Source organism: Pelophylax lessonae (genome assembly GCF_965119305.1).
Source record: "Pelophylax lessonae genome assembly, chromosome: 6".
NCBI classification, from domain to species: domain Eukaryota; kingdom Metazoa; phylum Chordata; class Amphibia; order Anura; family Ranidae; genus Pelophylax; species Pelophylax lessonae.
The window spans coordinates 21,938,397-21,955,409 of NC_138773.1; the positions used below are offsets into that span (position 1 = coordinate 21,938,397).

The window sequence follows — 17,013 nt, forward strand, 5'->3', positions numbered from 1 at the left end:
TGTGGGTGGATGGCGGTCTGGCGGATATTTGTGGCCTGTCATGAGGAATTTCAATGAAACATGATCTACTGATCACATGTGTTGAATTCCTCAGAGATTCATGCCTCATTCATTTTTATAAATGTGAGGTAGTCTACACTGTCATGAGCTAGGCGAGTGTGCTTATCGGTCACGATCCCCCCTGCTAAGCTGAACGTCCTTTCGGACAGGACACTGGACGGGGTCAAGCCAACAGTTCCATTGCAAATTGTGCAAGCTCTGGCCAGAGGTAAAGCCTGCCCACCCAGTAGTCCAGGGGTTCATGACTCAGAGTGTCCACATCGGCTGTTAACCCGATGTAGTCGGACACCAGTCGGTCTAGGCGTTCCCTGATGCTGGATCCGGAGTACAGCTGTCGATGGTTCGGCTGAAAGAAGGATCTCATATCTGAAGTGACCAAGACATCTTCAAACCGCCCTCTTCTTGCAGACGTTGTTGGATTGCTACCCGCAATTGTCTCTCTGTGACTGGAAATTCCTCTGCCAGCGCATGCAAAAGCAGAATGCAGCATTTCCCGCAGCCAGGCCTGGAAGTGCTGCATTCTGACCGCCCTCTTTGATTGTGGTAACATTTCCACCATTTATTGTTTGTACCGGGGGTCTAAGTACGTTGCCACCCAGTACTGGTCCTTGGCCTTTATGCTTTTTAAACGGGGGTCCCCCTTAAAACACTGGAGCATGAAGGCCCCCATTCGCACTAAACTGGAAGCGGTGTAGTGGCCTGCTTCCAGCTCAGCATCCACGATAATGTCGTCCTCGTTCTCCTCCCAACATCCATGCATAACACCAGGGATCCCAGAAAGGTTTAAAGCATGCTCTTCTTGCTCCTCCTCATTCCCCCCAGACCCATCCTCCTCTGACTCCATTTCAGATGCCTGTTATTGACTTGTCTCAGATGGAGTAGCACCCACTGGGAATTCATCCAACATTGTGACTTCCTCCTCTTCCTGCTCCTGCTCCTCGACGGCTTGATCAATGACACAACGCAATGTACGCTCCAGAAAGAAGGCGTAAGGTACGATGTCACTGGCCATGACTGACCAGTTTGGTGATCTCATCGAATGGCCGCAGAAGTCTGCATGTGTCCCGCATGAGCAGCCACTGGCGAGCTGAAAAAAACCCAAGCTCCCCAGAACCTGTCCTGCCGCAGAGTTCATACAGGTAGTCGTTAACTGCACGTTTTTGCTGGAGCAGCCTGTCAAGCATATGCAACGTTGAATTCCATTGTGTGGGGCAGTCACAAATAAGACATCTGACGGGAAGGTTGTGTCACCTCTGAATGTCAGCAAGGCAAGCCATGGCTGTGTAAGATCTTCTGAAATTGCCCGAGATTTTCCTGGCCTGCCACAAGACGTCCTGGACCCCAGGGTATTTGGCAACGAATCGCTGCACGACCAAGTTCAGGACGTGTGCCATGCATGGCACGTGTGTTATTTTTCCCTGTTTCAGCTTGCTCAGCAGATTGGCCCTGTTGTCGCACACCACTTTACCAACTGTCAAATTGAGCAATGTCAGCCACTGATCTGCCTGTGAATGCAAAGCTGAAAGGAGTGCAGGAGCAGTGTGGCTCTTGGCTTCCAGGCACAACAGACGCAGCACAGCATGGCAACGTCTCACCTGGCATGTGGAATAGGTTCTGGGGATCTTGGGCGGCACAGCGGAAGAGACGGTAGCAGCGGAAAAGGAGGAGTTAGCCGAGGAGGAGAGGGAGGATGGAGGAGAAGAAGAGGCAGTCAGAAGGTTCACCCAGTGGGCAGTAAAAGTGATATACCTTCCCTGCCTGTGTTTGCTAGACCATGTGTCTGTGGTCAGATGTATCTTGGCACCAACACTGTGTGCCAGAGATATATTCACTCTCCGCTGAACATGGCCATACAGCTCTGGAATGCCCTTCTGTGAGAAATATTTCCTGCCTGGGACCTTCCATTGTGGTGTTCCAATGGCCACAAATTTACAAAAGGCCTCCGAGTCCACCAGTTGATATGGCGGTAGTTGGCGGGCTATAAGTTCCGACAAGCCAGCAGTCAAACATTGGGCAAGAGGGTTATCTGGTGTCATCATTTTTTTCTGCTCCAACATTTGGGCCACAGAAGCCTGCCTTTTTCCAAAACAACGTGACGATGGCATGATGGAAGGTGGAGTGGAGGACAATTGTGAGGAGAGGAGAAGGAGAAGAGGCTGGACGGTGAGAGCCTGGAGTGTGGCTTTGTGGGTTCTGACGGTGTTGCTCCCTCTGGTCTCAGTGATGGAAGTTCAGGTGCCTTCTTAAGGCGGTCATCCCTAGGTGAGTGTTGGGCTTACTGCGACTTATGCGTTGACTGCAAAGGCTGCAGATGGCAACACTGTTGTCAGTAATGGACACATTAAAAAAAATCCACACTGCGGAGCCATGTGCCGGCGTCCTGGGAGCGCCAGATGTGACTGTACATGGTTGATGGCTCGCTTCTGATAAATTTGCAGTCTGCTTTGTACCTCTTGTGCAATGCAAGTTCTGCCTGCCTCTCCTCCCTATCTCCCGGACCGTCTCTCCCTCTGAACTCCCCTCCTCTTCCTCTCTTGTGGCCACCCACATGACATCCATAGACACGTCATCTTCCACGTCACATTCCCCACCACTAACATTGAGATATCGGAGTAGGCAGCAACAGCAGGGACCAACCTCCTTGGGCTGATCTGGGTACTGTCGTCAGACTGCTGAGTGGCGGCTGTTGCTACCTCCTCTTCCTGATCCGATGCCAACAATGGCTGTGCATCGCAAATGTCTTGTGATGGATCGGAAAATAATTCCAGTGACTCAAGCGGAGGGTATGTGGTGGTGGTGGTGTTTTGTGGTGGTGTCTTTGGGGGTGCACACAGCAGATAGTGAAGAGGGTGCAGATAGAGAGGATGAGGAGGGTGCAGAAGAGGAAGGCTGAGGGAGCCACTCAACCAAGTCTGGTGCGTCCTTTGACGTATTCGAATGCACCTTCTGAAACTTCACACTTTGGCTCCGGCCTACTGCTCCTGCCCTACCCCTACCACCCCTTCGTATGTATCTGCCTCTTCCTCTGCCTGTCATGTTTTTAAATTACCCTGTGACAAAAGTCTCTAGAGAATCGCAGTATATCTGGAAAAAGGTATATAACATCCTGCTTCAATCTGTGGTATTGGGGGGCCACAAGTATATCATACCAGTTCTACAAATAATTGGCCAGTAACTGTTGTCACTGTGTGTAGCACAGTTAACACAGAAAAATAGGTCTAATTTTTGCAGGACTGAAATACAATCTTAGAAAAGTATACTGTTAAATAACACCCCACTTCAATATGCGGTATTGGGGGGGGGGGGGGGGGGCACTGGTTTATTACACCAGTTGTTCCAAAAATTGGCCAGCGAGTTTGGCACTGTGTGTAGCAGAGTTAACACAGCAAAAGAGGCAATATGGTTGCAGGACACAAATACACTCTTAGAAAAGTATACTGTTAAATAACACCCCACTTCAATATGTGGTATTGGGGGGCCACAGTTTTATCACACCAGTTCTACAAATAATTGGCCAGTAACTGTTGTCACTGTGTGTAGCACAGTTAACACAGCAAAAGAGGCCACATTTTTGCAGGACTAAAATACACTCTTAGAAAAGTATACTGTTAAATAACACCCCACTTCAATATGTGATATTGGGGGGGGGGGGGGGCGGGCACTGGTTTATCACACCAGTTATTCCAAAAATTGGCCAGGGAGTTTGGCACTGTGTGTATTAGAGTTAATGCAGCAATAGAGGCAATATTGTTGCAGGACACAAATACACTTGTAAAAGTATACTCCGATAACACCCCACTTCAATATGTGGTATTGGGGGGGCCACTGGTCTATCACCCCAGTTATAATACATTAAAAGTGCTTTTGTGTTGGAGCCGGCAGCCGGAGCGGATGGACGTGTGAGCCTTCTGCTCTGCACTTCGGGTCCATCACAGCAATCCACAGTGGCATATTGAGCAGGGTTTCTGGCCACACAGCACCCCGGACACCCGCGGAACGCAATGTCAGCATTGGGGAAAAGAAAGGACCGGGAGAAGCCGAGGAAGCTCTCTGACTTCTTCACCCCAGCACCGGGCCGCACCAGACAAGATGGCGCCGGCGCCAGACATCGCAGCAGATCTCCACAGGGCATATGAAACGTCCATTCATCCCCATTCGGACGGGATAAGGGTGAGTCTGCTGATCCCCAGCCTCTGCAGCTGTCCTCCCCTACTGCTAGTCCTGCTAAACAGAGGATGAGGTTCTCAGGCCCTCATGACTCCGATCTCCTGGATGACACAGCTGGAGAGGAGATGGAAGACACTAATGAGTGCGGCCTAAAACTGGATGCATTCCCCACAACAGGGCAACCCATCACTGACAGCACTATGAAAGACATGTTGCAATGCAAACTTTGAGGGGGGCCCTCCAAAAAGACATGGAGTCATTCATGAAATCTACTAATAGGAAATTGTCTGACATGGGGGACAGAGTAGATTTTGTGGAGAAAAAAATGGATTCACAGGGGCCCATAATGAGCTGGTGGATGTGCATTTTGAATTGGAAGATGAACTTAAACAGCTCAAACTGAAAGTGACGGATTTTGAAGACCGGTCCCGCAGAAATTATATTAAATTCAGGGGCGTTTCGGAATCTGTGAAACCTGCAGAAATCGCACCGTTTCTGCAGCAGTTGATGCTGAAGACCTTGCCAGGCCTCATGGCTGCGGACGTGATCATAGACAGGGCTCACAGACTGCCTAAACCAGCCCACATCCCTGAATCAGTGCCTAGAGACGTTATAGCCAGAATTCACTTCTTCCATGTTAAGGACCAGCTCATGAGATACTCCAGACAGAACGCTTCTCTCCCAGACCCATATGGGGGGATTGCGCTCTATGCTGACCTCTCACAAGCTACGCTGGCTGCTCGCAATAACTTGGTCCCTATTACCAAAATCCTGCGGAATCATAAGATCCTCTATAAGTGGGGATTTCCCGCCAAGCTGACAGTCACAATGAATAATACCTTGCATGTGATCCACTCCATGGCCAGGGGGCTATATCTACTGCGACAATGGGGTCTACTCCCGAGGGAGGAGAACCCCCAATCCCCGGCCTCTGGCTCCAGGGGGAGATCTAGTACAAGTAAACCGGCCTGAGGGTCATAGACCAATCGCTGCAAGTTGATGATAACCCCTTGATCTGATTTGGGACACTCAACAGGTTCCTGTTCTTTTTGTTTACAAGCATATGTTGGCTGGTGCCCTTGGACCCGGGCACGGCTCAAGTATCTTCACCCCATACCTATTTGTGAGATTCCTCGCATCCTGACAGTTCTGGTTGCTTACTTTACAGACGCTTTCCTGACAGCAAGTTTACTAGCTATGTTGGCCGACTGTTCTGGCCTTGATTTTTCCCTTCTCTTTCCTCCCTGCATTCCCTATTCCTGCCACTGGAGGGAGCCAAAGCACTTCGGACCGATGCCATGTCACTTAGGCTGATGTTTTTCAATGTCAGAGGCCTGAATCACCCAGCAAAAAGGAGAAATCTCTAGAAAACTGCATTGGACACTGGCTGCGATATCATCTGCATTCAAGAGACACATTTCTGTAAGGACCACGCACCTAGATGCTCACATCCCAAGTTTCCGAACGTATTTGTTTCATGCGACCAAGCTAAACGCAATAGAACTTTGATTGCAATAAGGGACACGGTCTCTTTCAACCTGCTTATGGAGCAGCATGATGAGATGGATAGATATGTTCTGCTGGTAGTTGAGATAAACGGGTCTCCCTATACTTTGCTGAACATACATGCACCCAACAAAAAAACAGTTAAATTTATTAGGAAAATGGTACAAATGGCGAATAGTATTAAGCAGGGATCTCTGTTTGTGGGGACTTTAATGCTGTTATGTATTCTGATATTGGCTGTTCTTCAGTGGGGGGGGAGACGCAGGCCGAATATAGGTCCTTCCTGCTATGGGGAGGGCCTGTATGACCCCTGGAGATGTCTCCACTCCACTGAACGGGATTATTCTTACTTTTCAGGTGTACATGGTAGGTACTCCTAGAATAGACCTCTTTTTGACGGACAAATTTACTCTTCAAAAAACTACTAAGGCCAGTATCCACTCTATCACATGGTCAGACCATGCCCCAATCACCCTAGATTTAGAGGCCTGACCCAGTACCGTTCACAGGCCACTATGGCGCAACAACACTTACGTGCTATCCCACCCATAATATAGCGCCGACCTGCACAAGAAGGTAGCAGACTACTTTGAAATTAATACTGGTGGCTCGTGTTCCCCTGCCATGGTCTGGTGTGCCCACAAGGCTGTGGCTAGGGAATTTCTCATTCAACAAGCAGCTAAGGTAAAGAGGGAAAAATCCCAGCACATACAATCACTGCAAAAGGAAATTACTGCCTTAGAACACCAGCACAAAACAACACATTTGGGGAACGTAGAGCTACTTGACAAACTAACAACCCTGAGGTTGGGACTTAGAAAAACACTGGTAGCAGAGTATGTCTTTCACTTCAAAAGGTTACGGGTGTCATGGTACTCCAACAGCAATAAAGCGGGGAAACTTTTGGCTTCCCAGCTTAAGCAGAGACGCATTAAGACTCGGATACCACATATTAAGCACCACCTGACGAACAAAGTGGTCACCAATCCCACCGACATTGCTGCAGTGTTTAGGGATTACTATGCGTCCCTCTACAACCTTGCAGATTCTGAACCTTCCTCGGTACCCTCCTCGACAGCCATCCAGCAATTCCTTGATGCACTACACCTCCCATGTTTGGACACCTCCTCACTTAACGAGCTGAATGCCCCTATATCCCAGGAGGAAATAATTTTGGTGATTAAATCGCTCCCTCTACACAAATCGCCAGGGATAGACGGTTTCTCCTCGGAGTATTACAAGACATTCCCCCACATTTTGGCCCGCCACCTAGCCAGAGTGTTTAATGATGCTTTTTCCAACGGTACCTTTCCTAGGGAAATGCTTGAGGCGGTGATAATCACACTCCCCAAACCAGGTAAAACACCAGACGCACCCCAGAACTTTAGACCCATTTCTCTACTTAATGTGGACATTAAGATCTATGCTAAAGTGATAGCTAATATGCTACTCCAAGTTACCCCGGCACTTATAGGACTTGATCAAGTGGGTTTTGTCAAAGGCAGGCAGGCACCTGACGGTACGAGGCGTATGATCAATCCCCTTTCATATTTAAAGATTCATCGCACCCCGTCAGTACTGTTGGCTCTTGACGCTGAAAAAGCGTTTGACAGTGTCCACTGGGGATACCTGTCTGCTACTCTTGCAAAATTTGGGTTCTGGGGCAATATCCACTCGGCCATCATGGCATTATATTCTGCACCATCCGCCAGGGTGTTTACAGTTGGTCTACTCTCGCAAAGTTTTAACCTGTCCAATGGGACGCTCCAGGGGTGCCCACTCTCACCAGTTTTATTCTCCCTGGCTATTGAGCCTTTAGCGGAAACTATTAGGTCGGACCCTGCGGTTACTGGCATTCAAATAGGGTCCACTCAACAAAAATTGGAATTGTTTGCGGACGATATCATTCTTACCTTATCCAATCCCGCGGTATCTTTAGTGGCAGTCCAAAATATATTGGACACTTTCAGTAAGGTCTCCCTATATAAAGTTAATAAGACCAAGTGCTCAGCCCTCCCTGTATGCATACCCAAGAGTCAGCTGGCAGTACTTAAAGGCCTTTTTGCATGCGACTGGGACAATCCCTCTATAACCTATCTAGGCATACAATTGACCTCCCCAACAGAAAACCTATAAATATAATTACCTACCACTGCTGTCCCAAATTGAGGCGGAATTCCAACAGATCAGGAAAGTACATCTATCATGGCTAGGCAGGATAGCAGCCTACAAAATGCAAATCCTCCCCAGGTTACTGTATTTTTTTAGAACTCTCCCCATACCTATCCCCCAAGTGTTCTTTGAAAAACTGGCTTCTAAACTCAGGCAGTACATTTGGGACGGGAATAAACCTAGGATATCACTGTCCAAGTGTTATGAATCTAAAAATGTTGGTGGTGTGGGTCTGCCGGAAGCTCAAGCTTACTATTACGCAGCAGTGCTCAGCCACACAAAATTCTGGTTTTCGTGCAAGGAAGACAACTGTAGAACCAAATTGAACGGCAGGTAACAGAGGGTCATGATCTACCGGCGCTAGCGTTAGCTGCATGCACTGCCCACACAGTCAAGGGCCCTCTATACCTGACCATTGCGCCCTCCATTTCAGCATGGCAGAGATTTTTCAAGTGCGACTTTGGAGACATGAGGACTAAAAAGCTTTCCATCCCATTTGCTGTTTACCCCTGCCTGTTTCTGTGCCTATCTGTATCTACCTGGAAGAAGCAAGGGATAAACTTTCCCACGACCAACTTCCAACAGCCCAGTATGATGGAAAGTTTCACCTTGCACCGCATAGACTCCTTTCACAAATGTACCCCTTTCCCCACTTTTAGCATGCCACTCCCTGTATGGAAATACCTTCTTAACACCCTGGACTCTAAAAGTAAAGGTATCTCACTTTTTTATAAGATCTTTCACCAGTGCTCGACACCACGTAAATCCCCATCCATGCTAAAATGGGAACAAGATTTAAGTCAAGAATTCCACATAGAAAATTGGCTAGCCGCCACAAGAATCAATACCCGTGCTTCAGCCTGTGTCGACCATTGGAACAATGCCCAAAAAATTCTACACAGGTACTACATGACCCCCTCTAGGTTACATGCGATGGACTATAATATTTAATCTATGTGTTGGAGGGAGTGCCAAAATAGGGGGAATTTATATCATGTGCTATGGGATTGTTCGAAAGTCCTAACACTTTGGCGGGGAGTCATCTCTCTACTCTCACACATTAGTGGCCAGTTTTGTACCTTGAACTTAGCTATGGCCCTTTTGAGTATAGGTGTAGATGGGCTCCCCCCTCAAAGTAGAACAGTGGCAGCGCACATATTGTTTGCCACCAGAATAGCCATCGCTGCGCATTGGCGAACTCCCACAATCCCCAGTATTACCGAAATCAAGAAGAGAATACAATCCCAATGTAAAAATGGAAAAGATGTTAGCCTATAAAGAGAGAAGGGCCGATGTGTTCCATAAGAAATGGGACCCTTGGCTCAAGGTTACACTTGATAATGATTAACTGATGACTAAAGGTTGTCTGGGCCTCTCAGGTCCTCTGATAATAGCTTGACATGACATTGGTACATCTATGGGCTAACCCCTCTAGTGGCAGGTACCCCCCCCCTCCCAGTTTCCTTCTCCTACTCTCTTTCTCTTCTCTACTTTTTCTTCCTCTTCCCTCACCGAGACTACTACCTGCCCCCAGGTTGTTATGGGTTAAGTGAGAACCCCTATTGTAAGGTAGCCTGCGGGTAGCAGGTGCTCTTTTAGCTAGAGTATTAACAACCCTAGACCAAAGCTCAGCTAGGCTAAGGAGGCGAGTGGTGGCGCACTTGCCTCCCCCACAGCGCTTTTTGGAGGTAATCAATCACAGTGTGTTCCCTTTGGGGTGACGAGTATCTCTTTGTTGGACATACCTCTCCTAGCTTATCTCTCCGACTCTTAGGAGTTGCAGTTAAAAGTAGATGTTATCAGTTTATGACAGTAGCACTGCCTTTACAGTAGGTATGCAGTTACCTGTAGTGTCTACTGCTGTTATGATGTTTAAGTGCCATAAGATAACCTGTACTACGGAAACTTTTGTCATGTAACTTGTTCTGCTATTTATGGATGGAAATGTTTACCTTTGCTTGTACATGCCTTTTTTACCTCAATAAAAAAGTTTGGTTAAAAAAAAAAAAAGTGCTTTTGTCACTGTTTGTAGTATTGCTGCAGCAACGCTCAGTCACCACACCAGTCACAATGCTGCACAGTGCACAATACAAATCCACTATAATATGCTTTCTATATTACAAAGTATATTATACCATGGATTACACCACTATATAGTGCACTGCACACCTATACCATATAAATAGCAGCCCTGAAAAGGACTTTTCTGGGTCTTAACAGAGCGATTTGTGTCACTGCCGATCTCAATCTGTCCCTGATTAACACAGCATACCTGTCCCTAATCTAAAAAGAAAGTGTAGTAGACCTATACCAAATACCAGCCTACGAAAGGACTTTTGTGGATCTTAACAGAGCTATTTGTGTCTGGCAATCTGTCCCTGATGCGCACAGCCAACCTCTCCCTATGCTGACAAAAAGCAGAATGTGAAATGGCCGACAGCTCAGGTCTATTTATAAGGTAGGGGGCATGTCCATATGCTGAAATGTTTCAATTGGCTGTTCCGTTCCACCTGACGGCTGTGTCATGGGTCAAAGTTCTCCCCAATGTAAACTAATATGGACACCGGGAACAACGCCACGTGTTCGTAAAATTGGCGCGTAGCGAACAAGCAAAATTTGCCGCAAACCGACCGTGGGCCATCCCTACCCATCACACCAAACTGAGTCAGGAGGGTGTGTTACTTAGACATGCTCAGACTACTGTCAGACTCTCTGTAGGCCCTTCCAGATGGTCTGGACCTCCTGTCCCAAGGGCCAGTCCACGATCCTGCTTCTCAGTTGCTGTCTTTAATGACTTGGCTGTTGAAGCCCCAGGTCCTAAGGAATGGTGGTTATCAAATTTTGTTACCCATACTCACTTGAAGGCTAGGAAATTGACTTTGCACAAAGTCTACCATCTCAGCTGGAAAGCCTATTTTGCGTAGTGGGAGACCAGGGAATTTCATGCTAGCAAGTACTGTCTGACACATCTTGTCCTTCCTCCAGTCTAGTCTGGATCAAGCCTTGAGTACTCTCAAAGGGCAAATCTAGAGCTTGACCTTTCTGTTACAGAGACCCTTTCTGAATGAGGAACACTTTTTTGGGTTTCTACTCAAACCTGTGCACAATTCCCAAGCCAAATGGAGGATTTCGGATCCTTCTGGGCCTGAAGACTCTTAATTTGTTCCTCAGGGTTCAAAGGTTCTACATGGAGTCAGCCAGGTCAGCTATTGTCTTTTCTCCTTTCCGGGAAATTTTCTGGCTTCAGTAGACCTTTAGAATTCTTACTTGCAATTACCTGAAAGTGGCTGCACATAACCCATGGTTAAAGACTAAAGCTCCTCTGAAGAAATGTTTTTTTACTAGTAAGTCAGAAATTCTATCTTTTGCCTTTAAATAAACAATATAAATAATCCTTTGCAATCCTGCACTGAAGGTCCTTACTCAAGCATTTCCTGTTATAGGGTGACAAATTTCAATTGTGCTCCTGTTGAGTTACTCTCTCACATGTTCCCCTGGCTGTGCTGACACACATTGCTCAGACATGGTACACCGTTGTTACTATCAGGAAAATATCATAGAGCAATAATTTGCAGCTGATGCTGGAGTGAGTGTGGTGGACAAGATGTGGTTTAACAGGGCTGCATAAGGTCTGCAACACTGAGATGGGAATAAAGGGAAAAGAAAAAAGTAAATCTGTATTTTGTTTTAAAAACAACAATTGCAAACTACACATCATCCAGTTAGGATTAGCTCTACTTTAAGACTTAACATATGGTGCCTTTACTGTGACTCATAGGAGGATCTGGACTCACCACCTGAGCAGTCTCCATAAGAAAGGAACAGCCCCATGTTATTGGTGATTTTTTTTTTTATCTTATTAGATTCCACCTTCAGCCCTTCAACTGGTGTATACAGATAGTGATGGAAGATTGCAGCTGGATGAGTCGGTGGTACAGAGATGCTTCTTGGACACAGAGGTGTCCGAAAACCCCCTGTGCCTTATCTGTGGGATCGGGGAGAAGCGGAGAGGAAAGTCCACCCTACTGAATTATATCCTGAGAGCCCTTCTCTGCCTGGTGAGTAAACCTACCCATATCATATCCTGAGGGCCCTTCATTGCCTGGTGCTAAACGCCAACCCTATTATTACCTGAGAGGCCTTTAATAACTGGTGGGTAAAGTGATTCATGTATATCTTGAGATCCCATCACTGCCTGGTGAGTAAAGCTATTGATGTCATATACTGAAAGCTTCTCCCTGCCTTGTTGGTTAAATCCATCCAGATCATATCCTGAGAGTCCTTTACTGCCCGGTGGGTAAAGCCATCCATATCATACCCTCAGAGCCCTTCTCTGCCTGGTGAGAAATCCCATCCATGTCATATCTTGAGAGCTCTTCACTGCCTGGTTAGTAATCCCATCCATATTATATCCTGAGAGCCCTCCACTGCCTGGTGAGTACCCCTTCTATATAATTTCCTAAAAGAGCCCTTCACTGCCTGGTAGGTAAACCCATCCCTATCCTTCATTTTGAATGGCACTTCAACTCACCAAGGCAATGTATCTTTAATGCACCTACATTGCAGCATACCACAAAGCCCAGTATCTCACTTATGTGCCAATATTGGTGCATGTCTATATTTTTGCACATTTTGCTGCATTTCTAGCCTATTTAAATACATTTAAGTCAACACGCCAGGATGTCAACATCTGAAGTGGCCCCAAATGTATTTATATTTCAACCTTTTCTAATTCCAGTACTTTCGATAGGCACATTCAGACTTGTTTAGCTACATTCATGCAGATTTATTTCAAAACTAAACACATATGAAATACATTGTATGTTTTACCTGCCAAAGGATTCTTCTTTCTGTCCATCCAGTCCTGAGATACACAGCTCTGCCCCACATTGGCAAAGGAGTAAAACTGTTTTTTCTTTGCCTCAATTTAAAGTGGACCTTGCAACAGAAAATAACAATCTCTCATCTCTCCTTCCTAGACCCTGCTTTTAACCCCATAATACCACCTTCTCCCGGTGGCCCTTTATGTGGGCTTTACTGCCCAAGCAACGCAGCTTTTTTATCATGCGACCAATGTTTTAATAATGAATTTAGAGCTGTTTTACTATGTGTCTTTCATATCTGTCTGGAGTTCACCTTTAACCTATACATGAAGCTGGTTTTTAGAGCTTTTTATGTTGTTTTGTTTACTAATTGAGTGTATTGAACTGATGATGAATTTCCTTTTGTAGGAGAGACAGCAGCCGGTCAGTCTGGGGCAGGACGATGAGCCCCTCACAGGGTTTGAATATAGAAGTGATGTTGACAGTGTAACAAAGGGGATCTGGATTTGGAGTAAACCCTTCATCCTAAGGAGGAATGAGGAGAAGGTTTGATGCCGGCCTTTTTTTGTTAAAATATACAGAATGATATCTTATCATGTATAAAGACAGAAAAAATGTAGGGGATTACACTTCATTATAGCTTATCCCTTCCTTTAGCCAAGGTAGCGTTGAGAAAGTAGACCTTCTAGCAGGGCCCCGATTCTCCATCAGCGATGAACATGATGGCCAAGGGCACCTCCCACTGTCCCCCTGCTCAGGAATGAGAAGGAGTACACACACACCTGTAACATGGAGAAACTCCACCATCTTTGATCACTCACATTCTCCTGGCTTGAGGATCTCCTCCAAAAGACAAGGAATGTCCACACGTTCAGATTTTCAGTTCTTGTTTTACTGAAGCAATAACATTATGTACAGCTCTTGGCCAACAACCCTTCACCTCTGCCTCTTTAGTCCCAACATTAATAACTTTGCACAGTGCAAGTCCAACATAAACATAGGATGGCCACCCAACTCTTCCAATGTCCTTACCATAGTTCCCCATAGGTGGGTTCTGCAACTGAGCCTGTACCAGGCCTTCCCCGAAGGGTTAATTTCTTAAGGCTACAAGCTAACTCTGCAGTATACTAGGTGTAGCCTTTCCCATCACCCTCTGCCTCAAATTCTTCTGGCTCTAGATTATAAGTGAGTAAACTAGCCCTACCCACCACATCCACCCAGGAGAAGAGTATATTGTCATTTAAAGTGTTACTAAACCCAGGACCCTATCTGGTCTCCCACAGTACACAGGAAATTATTTTAGCAATTATATTTATAAATCTACCTTTTTTCATCAGCAGTATATAGCAGTCTTGTGACTTCAATCAGTGTCTGGCCGAGCGCTGGTTAAAGCTTGTAGGAGGAGTTTTCATTCTCCTCTGACTTTCCTATGAGGCTGCATGACCCCTAGCTCTCTGTCTGGACAGTGCTGATTGGCCCTGTGCTGATCACATGCACTCTCCCCAAAAAAAAATAATTGGGGACTGTGGAAGAAGGGGAGGATTAGAGAAGACAGAATCAAATAGTGCTAGTTTAAGCTTGTAGGAGGAGTTTTCATTCTCCTCTGACTGTCCTATGAGGCTGCATGACCCTCTGTCTGGACAGTGCTGATTGGCCCTGTGCTGATCACAAGCACTCTCCCAAGAAAAAATGGATTGGGGACTGTTGAAGAAGGGGAGAATTAGAGAAGACTGGATCAAACAGCCTTTTTACACAATGGGGAGGATTAACCCCTTAGGTTCCACAGTGAGTGCTTTACTGCATATACGGACTGATTTTACTGTTGTGGGTATAGTAACACATTACATAACATAATTATTTTTCTTTATCAATCAAGACAACTGTAAAAAGGCTGGAGTATGTTCCTGATACTCGTTAGAAATGAGGAAGCCACTTGGATTAGTAGTAATATTTTTTTACTATCAGTAAAGAATTCCAGTTTAATATGACTATCTGCTATTGACTATATCCTGACCTGGATGAAAAAGCATCTTCATAGACACACCACAAATAAGCTTTGGTCAAATTAAAATTACCGTTTGTAACGGAACCGCCGACCCACACTGTGTTTGTGGTCTTCCGTCAGTATACGGCTTCCTTGAAGTCATGGACATATATACCAGATTTTCCCTGCCGCCCTCATACAAGGCTAGCCGACAACTTAGCTTGTACAGGAATCACACTTTATTGAACAGTCAAACAGAATTTTTATACAGCATGGGAATATCCCCCTCCTGATCAAACTACCACACACAGGTCAGGGGTTGCCTGATTAAATTCTCGTATGCAGATGAAATTGTATACAGAAACATAATTAACCTGAACTAATTATCTAGCTATCTGGACAGAACAATGTGGGTTCATTAACATTTAACAATGGGACAGGCAGACTTAACACAATCCACATTCCACTTCAATATATAGACAATAGGACAAGACTGCCAATGAGTCTGTCCGTCTCCTACATTGAAGTACATGGAATACACATCTACGTATTGCTATGATTATTAGGAGTCAGACTTCATGGCAACAGGCTATAGGTCTCACAGTGTAAAGTGGGATTAAATACTCATATTTCTTGAGAGATATTGCTGACAAATATTACTGTCCCACTTGAAGCTATCCAAACCATTATGTATCGGTCTTTCATTCCCAGTGACGGTGAGTACCGTCACATATCTCCCCCCCACAAGGTAGACTAACCAGGTACCAGACCTCCAATCGGTCTGTGCCTGAGTTAGTCGGGTAACCATTCCCCAATTTGGACATGATAGATTAGATATGATAGGTTGGACATTATGTATGTACAGTATGTCTTTTTCTTTTTTTAAGTCAAACCATCTATTTAAAGCCTGATATAGCCCAAGGAGTGTCCTTTGAGATTGGTTCATTGCTTGCTTTGGTGACCGTTTACTTTCTCCTCACAGATGGTGGTATTTGTTCTGGACACGGAGGGCTCGCTGGATATCAAGGGTGACCGGGAGACCTGTCTTAAACTTTCTGCACTGTCTATGCTACTCAGCTCACATCTGGTATTTGTTTCTTGAATTCTGTCATTTTATATTAAATTCTCTAGTAATGTTCTTATGTGTTCATAAGTTAATAAGAATGTGTCAATTTTGATGTATTCTGCAGATTTTTAATGTGAATGCATGTCTGAAAACCACAGAACTGGATTACCTGGAGGTAGGTAGTTTGAGATCCTATGTTCTAATATACAATACAAATCAGGTGACTTCAACAGTCCTCCCTCTATGTGGTTAGCTCCTAATATTTTCCATATTAGACCAGGTATGTGTCCCCATTCTGCATGCAGCAAAGGCACATTTAGGACATCCACATACAGTTTTCTCAGTGCACTGGTATAATCCCTAAGCAACCTTCTAGTCTTTTTTTGAATTTTGGTGTCCTATTTTTTGTGACTATTGCTGTTATTCTCCTTAGTGCCCAGGACTGGCTTCAGAATACCTTAGTTATGACTTTGTGGCAAATGTGGGGGTCCAACGTGGCACCTTACAAAGCCATGACAATAACTCTTTACAAGGGTTCTTGATGAAACGTTGACATACCTTAGACTCCATAGCCTAGAAGAGCCTTCATTATTGGCCAGAATAATCCATGCATTCATCCATATTATTTACTAATTGTGTATAAAGAGGTAAAAAAAACTGTGAAAAGGTCATGCAAAGTCAACAATAGGTCTTTTATGAGTCTAGATATATTCCAAGACCAACATAAAAGCTTACATGGTGCAGACTGACAAGTATTTCACTACAAGGCCACCATTGTTGGACACCTCCTGTGTTTTGGAAAGATTCTGTAAAACGATTACTCCTTATCTCTCTATTTGTTGTCTGCGAATCTCACTCTAGGCCTGCTATAAAACCATGAGGCCATGTTTACTTTGGTGGACAATATAAGACTTGGTTAGCCATATCGAAAGGGACAACATTCCATTAGGTTGGAGAATCTCATTGATACATCTTTCTTTTTTTGTCTTTGGTCTTTCCAGATGTATCTTCATGTGTCCGAAATGACAGGAGCATCATTTTCACTACAATATCTCCAGGTGACTGATGTACCTTATCTGTTAACTGCTACAATCATAGAACATCTCGTGTAAAGAGTCATGTGATGGGATGAACAGCTGCCAGTTGTTTCAAGGCAGAGTGCAGCGCTATGACGAAAGTGAATATAGTGAGATCTGATCCAGTTAAAACTGTATAGAGAGAATTGGGGAGTAGTA

The 17,013-nt window shown here is 45.4% G+C and overlaps 1 protein-coding gene across 1 annotated transcript in view; it reads left to right on the forward strand.

The window, feature by feature from the left end:
- Positions 1 to 17,013, forward strand: part of LOC309557639 (RING finger protein 112-like) — a gene marked incomplete at its 5' end in the record, with an annotated part of 111,446 nt that overhangs the window by 69,137 nt on the left and 25,296 nt on the right. Inside the window, 5 exons of the mRNA XM_082260430.1 lie at positions 11,769 to 11,963; positions 13,137 to 13,274; positions 15,695 to 15,799; positions 15,903 to 15,953; positions 16,780 to 16,836. Coding sequence (XP_082116556.1) covers positions 11,769 to 11,963; positions 13,137 to 13,274; positions 15,695 to 15,799; positions 15,903 to 15,953; positions 16,780 to 16,836 — 546 coding nt within the window. The remainder of the gene's footprint in view (positions 1 to 11,768; positions 11,964 to 13,136; positions 13,275 to 15,694; positions 15,800 to 15,902; positions 15,954 to 16,779; positions 16,837 to 17,013) is intronic.